Source organism: Poecilia latipinna, unplaced genomic scaffold (assembly GCF_001443285.1).
Source record: "Poecilia latipinna isolate Pla-1442-1.1 unplaced genomic scaffold, P_latipinna-1.0 Scaffold3076, whole genome shotgun sequence".
Classification (NCBI taxonomy): Eukaryota; Metazoa; Chordata; class Actinopteri; order Cyprinodontiformes; family Poeciliidae; genus Poecilia; species Poecilia latipinna.
Window position 1 is genome coordinate 22,051 of NW_015115692.1, and position 7,120 is coordinate 29,170.

Below are 7,120 nucleotides of genomic sequence, written 5' to 3' on the forward strand. Positions count from 1 at the left end.
CTCCTGGAGATGTGACGTCAACGCCTTAGGTGCAAAGAGCCCATTGACATACGTGGCATGTCCCGTAGCCAATTATTAGTCATGTTGTTCAAAAAAAAAAAAGAGAAAAACCCAACAGAAGCCAGGAGATGCTAGCACGGACACTTAGTTCGAAGCTCGATTCAAGTGTCCCACCGGGGGTTATTTAATATCACTGAAAATCGCCCGGATCAGCGTTCTACAAGAAGTTGCTGGAAAAAAATAGTTTATCTGTAAAGAACACAGACTCCCACAGTGCAGATGCCCACGCCTCGTGTCTGTGAAAACACTCCAAAGTGGGAGATCCACCCCTGACTGGCAGCCCCTTCGCTGAGATTTGGGAAGCAAATGAGTAATGGGTCGTCACAGCGTGGAAACTTGCTCAAGCTGACGCAGCGGACAGGGCTTCGGTGTCTCTGTTATTTCTACAGGCCGTTTCATTCGCTGTTCTTTGTGTCTCGTCGTGATTTTATCTCCTCTTTCTTACACGGGACCATTCAGCGGTTTGCAAGGGTGAATACTAATAAATACCTCCGAGGAGATTAAAACTGGTGACATTTATCTCCGGCTGGAAATTAGGCTCAAACAATCATGTTTGCTTTTTTTTTTTAATGTGCTTTGACCTTAAGTACAGCTCACATGCATGTTAATGGAAATTAATGCTCTCTTGATTCTAACAGGGTGGAAAATCGTAACTTCTCTCCTCTCCCACTCCAAAGACTGCTTACAGACTGCTTCTGCTTTTCGGTCTCCCGCCACATTTCAGTGTCTCGGATCATAAAACACATGTTAATATCACACCAAGATAACCTTAGCACATGGAAAATGTAGTTTGGAGTTCCTGATTCTATTTATAAGAGAAAAAGTTATCAAAATATCCCAAACTCTAGGTGTTTACAGAAACTAGCCATGAGTCTATCACAAGATCGTGGAGGGATTTTTGGGCCACTCTTCCTTGCAGAATTGCAAATGGCCACTCCAAAACATTTATTTATTTATTTTAAAACTCTCAGAGGAAGAGTTGCTGGTCGCCTGTTGACCATCGATTGTCCTTCTGGATAACCGTAGTGCGATTTAGCTCAAGGTCCCTGCTTCCGGGCTTTCTACCAGAGAGCAGAATAGCTTTATCTGCTGATGAAAATTGTCCAGGTTGTGAAGCAGCAAAGCAGCTCCACACCATCACACTACCGCCATCATTTCTTCTTCTCTTTCTGAAGTGCTGGGTTAGTTCTGGACCAGATCTATCGGGACACACACACACACACACCATACAATGCAGTTCCGCTTTTGTCTCTTCAGTCTGTGGAATATTTTTCTCAAAAGTCTTGGGGATCATCGAGCTGTTTTTGTATCAAAAGCAACATGTTAGCCAAGGTTTAGACCGTGAAACTCTTCCATGGATGCCTTTTTTTTTGCCAGGTCTTCTCATTGTAGACACATGAACACTGACCCTAACTGAGACTGTCGAGGTCTCCGGTGACTCAGATGTTGTTCCGGGTTCCTTTGTGTCCTCTTAAATGAGTTGTCAGTGCGCTCGCCGAGTGACTTTGGTAGGTTGGCCACCATCTTTCATGGATAATAGTTCACTGGGATCCTAAAGCTTTAGAAATGAGTTGTGTTGGTGCAAAGACACTTACTGACATAATATCACACCACTGGTTTAGATGGAAGCAAATTGATGCCAATGTTTTCTGTTCTCTAATTTCTGTAGAATGAGACAATAATGGATTTTTTTTTTTTAAAATATATTTTCATCTTTGCATATTGTCAAACAGTTCCTTTAGAAGTTTTTTGCTTGGTACATGTGGCAGAGATCAGGTTAGGAGTGTGGATAGAAGTGAAACTAAATAAAAATGTGTGCTTAATCATGTGTGATATATAACCTAGCAATGAGATGATTTTATTTTCACATAGAGCCTAACTGGTTTGGATTGTAAATTTTACAAATCAAATCATCAATAGAGAGCAGTTTTTTGTATTTGGATACATAGATAAAAAAAAGTCATTATAAAAACATCAGAAATGTTGCAAGAGGGCAAAAACTTGCCTGCAGAGGCCATTATTCCTGGTTTCGCAATGATTGCATGTGCTTAGGCGAGAAGGTTTCACATCTCGGTCCTGCGAATATGTTTCGCCCATCTGCTGCAGTCGCTGTGTATTTTAAGGTCCCCGCTGAGTTTGGACAGCCATTGCTCTCCTAAGTGTAGCAGCATTCAAGGTTCATTTCACGTCCCCGTCACGCTACTGCACCCCACGGTACCGGGTGGGGCGAGAGGGCGGCTGCCTTCTCCTTCAAGAGCTGGAAACGCGCGGAACTTTTAATTGGCCGACTTTAACGTCTGCGGTCTCGACACCTGGACATCTGCGGGCCGCGTGCGGACGTGGCGACATTTCCAAACGTGTATGTTCTGGTGTTTACACTCCCCGTGTGTGTGTGTGTGTGTGTGCGCCAGCGCGAGCGCCGCTGTTGTGGCAGGCAAGTCTGGCCTTCTCAAATGTGTTTGTGTCAACACGTACAAGTGCCTGCGGTGAGCACGGCTGCGGCGAGAGTGAAGCAGAGCGATCTCATTTTCAGCCTAGAGTGCTTCCCCGCTGCCTCTCAGCTGAGCTGTGATTTTCAGGCGCTCCTGTAATGGTGCGCTGCAAGAAATCCAAAGAGCGGACCTGGGGTTCAGGCAGCAGGACAACAGCACAATACAGGAGAGCACTTGGGAGGGAAGGTGGCTGAGGTGGGGTGGAGTTAGTGGGGGGGTGGGGGGGGGGGTTATTGCCTGGGCTGGTCACAGGGTAAATCTGTCAGAATGGGGAAAACGTCACAGTATCTAAGCTACAAGCACAGTTGTTATTAAAAGGCAGCTAAGAGTGAATGAGAAAGAGAGAGAGAGAAAAAGAGAGAGAGAAAGAGGGAGAGAGAAAAAAAAGCAAGAGTGCTTCGAAGTAGAGATGAACTCAGCAGAAGAAGAGTCGTATATTCACCGTTCCTTCATGCAGCGGCAGTCGCGTTCCACAGACTTCAATTTGTTTAATTGGGGTTTTATGTGATAGATCAATGCAAAGTAGCGGTACGACCGCAAAGCAGAAGGAAAATGATGGACGGTTTTCATCGAGGCTCCACAGCAAATCTGGAGCCTCTGGGAGCAGAGATTCCCAGCTCCGTTTTTTTTTTTTTTTACATACTTGTTAAAACTATCACTATGTTGGGGCAGCATGACAGATAATCTGGAAAAAAAAACGAGTTCCTCTTCCTTCTCCCTGTAGACCTACCGTCATGTGAAAAAAATACATTTGTTCATCAGAAACAACCAATCGGAGTCAGAAGGAGGGTCTTACCGCTGTCAATCGCCGTCGTGTACTCACTTGACCCTTGACCTTAGTAATAAATAGTCTATACTGTAAGCCTTACTGTGAGAGCTTCAGTGTTATTTTGTTTGGCATGAAGAATAGGGGTTCTCAGACTGCAAAGTACAGCAGAGAATACGAGGAAGTCACTCTCGGCAAACACTCTCGAGTCAACGCGAGCATACACCCTGTTAACTCGCAGCAGTGGGAAGCCCACACATGCTCAACCTTGGAAGAAGCCTCAGTGAAACGTGTTATTCCATCAATGCGGACTATAGCAAAGATGGCTCTTTGTATTCACACAAATCAAAGCAATCACGTCTTTTTCTTCTTTTTTTTTTCTTTTGCACCACACAAAAACCAATCTCCCTTTTCTCCTCCCTGCAACCTTCCTATTCACCTCTTAATCACTCTGCTCCAACAAAATATTTCTCCTTGACTTTCTCTTCACCACACATCTCTCCTTGATCAGCATTTCCATGGAGACCGGGGTATTTGTTGCATTCCTTGCGTGGGCGCTGCGGCACACCAATGAAACGCTTATGTTTTTTTTTTTTTATTATTTTTTATTTTGTATTTTACACACCGTCACCCCCGAGAAGCGTCACTGGATATTTCATCAACTGTAACCCACCAGGCACTGGCACTGCTGGCAGTTCTCCACCCAGGTGTCGCCGCTGCCGTAGGTGAGCAGGCCGTTCTGGTGCAGGCACTGGCTGCTCAGGCGGGGGTCGCACTCGGGGCAGCAGAACAGGTCGGCGTTGGGGTTGTCGCAGTCGCACACCATCCGCCGGCACATCACTTGGCCGGCCTGAGAGCGGAGCACAATCAAACGTTAAACATTAACACACAGACGCCATCAGGCTGTGCAAAAGACAGAGCCATTAGTGCAGTCGAGTCATTAAACATGCATGTGCGTGATAAATAATGGAGCGAAGGTTAAAGAGACCCGGACCTTTCAACGTTTCCGTCCAAACTGTAGGAAAAGCCAAACAATAGTGTGAACTTCAAACTGCTTAAATTATTTTAACTTATTTCTCTGGACAAATAATCCTCTTCCCTTTAAACGCAGAGAAATGTCTCTAAAGCGAAATGGAAATGTTTTTGTTTTTTTTTGGTTTTTTGGCGTCGTTCGTTCAGGCAGACTTCAACAAACAATGACAAGAATGAGCTCGTCAACCGATTCAATGCCGTTCGCTAGAACAAAACTCTAAGGCTCTTTTCATCGAGATTCAAGGTCCACACTTGAAATGTCGCACAAACATTTGTCACATGCCAATTATGAATTGACTGGAAAAAAAAAAAAAAACATGCATGAGATGCAAAGTTTCTTTAAATGTACAGATTTAGTAAGAAGTTTACATATATTTGTAACGGGCATAAATGTCACATGTCACAGCTTTTAGCTCAGCGTTTCAAGTGCAAATCAGTTTTTTTATGGCACTGCAACGACTAACCAACATTGACTGGATTCACAAATGTTGATTTATAAGTATCCATTATATAAGTACACAGTAGCCTTTCTGGCTGGATATTTGTTTGTATTTTTTTTTTTAAAAAAACAGACAATTCTGCATTAATTAACACGATGATTCACAAATAATCATGTAAATGTGTCAAATGTTCATCTGTATTCGCAGACAAGTTTATGGTAAACCAGATTAAAACATAAAACATGTGATAGTTTAATTTAAAAAAAAAAGTCAAATAAGCATATTTAAAAAAAATACACAGTCTAAATGTGCAAGAGAAATTAATCTGTATATAATCGCAGATTTGATTAGTTACCAACAACTACTTCATGGATTTAGAAAACTGCCTATACAATCAGTGTGCCCGGCCCTTTAAGAACAAAGCTGACTGCCTGGTTCTGAGATTCTTCAGTAAAGTATATAAATATGTTAGGAGTAATAAAAATATGCAACAAATTTATGCACGTTCCCTATTAACAGTCTGTACTAAAAAAATCTGTTAATAAAAACATTACATCTCAGTTGAATATGACTTTAATACCAATGATGAGACGAGAGTGTAAGACAGCACTGGCTTCAACAGTATAGTTGCAACACACCTTGATGCAAATGCATATGTATTTTACATTTGTGCGTGCCTTTTCAATAACGAGTGTCTACTGCATACTGAACAGGCTCAGTCTGGACACATTCTTATCTCTCCATTGTCTGGGGTCTTTGACCTTGGTTTCCCCCCATCACTTAGTGACGGTGCTCCATTTAATATCCAGCTGGGTCCAACCACTTCCAAAACAATAACATGTTTACTCCCCGGCCTCTTAATCTGCTCAATGCCACTAATTTTGACAGGCAGCACCTCAATCTCTCAAATCAATTAAACAACTCATTTAATTAGGGAGCCATTTCTGTCCTGCTCCTTTGTAATCAAATGAATAATTTGCCGCTTGATCATTCACCACCGACACTAATCCACTATAATCGCCTTCCACTACTCCCAGACACTCGGCATTAGGTCGAGTAAAACGCTGCGAATTCGGAGCGTGACGACACCGCAACCCGATAAAAATGAAATAAAACATCTCTGAGGTGACAGAATGAGTTTTTCCCGGACCCGTTCTTCCCAGGTGTCTCACCGCCAGGATGCCAGGAAGTGATCAAAACAACAACGTCAGAAACTTGAGTCAATCAAAACGTTCAAGAAGTGCGACAGCACATACTGCTCGTCCGTCAAAACAGCGTCGCTGTCGTGTCCCGTCAATCTCCCTCGTTTGCCGAGAATCAAAAGAAATTGGATAAATTAACACAAGTTGAAATAAAAAGTTATTTTCGATTGCTTTGATGATGATGACGACATAGGAGGCTAGCAAGAGCCTGAAAACCACATTGCTCACCAAGTTTTCACACACAAAAGCATTACGGGGAGCTTTATCCAAGCAAACCTCTAAATAAGTACAAAAAATAAAAAATAACTGCATAAAAGAGAAGCAGCAGTGCAGTGAAAACGTCCAGTGAAAATTTGAGGAACTCATTTGTGCATTTTTGCAGCTCGGCGGCCTAGAAAACATCCCTCAACACGAAATCTGCAAGACGAGGCTTCCGCTCCACTTGCTGCACGGCGTTGATCCGAAGTGAAGTTCATGTGAGGAAGTGCTCTGATTATTTATGAGTATTAATTTTAACTTTGAACTTATCAGAACCAGTTGTGTGTTATCAAGTCCCACACGCAGTTTGGATATTTTATAACAACGCATGCTGTACAGGAGTCACAAACTAAAATTAAATGGCTATTGCAGAGCTCAATTGCAACAATTTGGATTAGTGATAACACGACTTGTTTGTTAAATGAACTGGTTCAAACGCGTTGTGACAAATGCAAACTGTAAATGTGCTAACGTGGAAAAGATGAAGCTGCAGACTAGCTTAGATTATTCTGATGTTAAACTAATAAAAAACTGGAATAAGTTTGTGCCCGATTTTACAATTTGGTCTTTCTATTGGCGTATCTGTTAGTGACTGCTGATGCTTATATGAAGAGACAGAAAATTATAATCTGGCACTAGCTAGCTGATGCTAGCTGGAGGGTTTAAACATTGCATTTCTTCATACACTTGGCATTTTTCAAATTTCAAACCAAACCATTTGTTATATTCCTGTTATCTTTTTAGTTTAGTTTAGCCATTTTAGCCATATTCTGCGTTTCGTTTTCCCCTCTTTTCCGTCGCCGCTGAATGTTCCTCCAGGTACCGGGGGGGGGGGGGGGGGGGGGGGAAGAGAGGAGGGGTTTTTTTTTT

General features: G+C 42.7%; 1 protein-coding gene across 1 annotated transcript in view; it reads right to left on the reverse strand.

Moving 5' to 3' along the window:
* Positions 1-7,120, reverse strand: part of LOC106940053 (protein kinase C-binding protein NELL2-like) — a 46,408-nt gene that overhangs the window by 7,635 nt on the left and 31,653 nt on the right. The window contains exon 6 of the mRNA XM_015022680.1: positions 3,992-4,168. Coding sequence (XP_014878166.1) covers positions 3,992-4,168 — 177 coding nt within the window. The remainder of the gene's footprint in view (positions 1-3,991; positions 4,169-7,120) is intronic.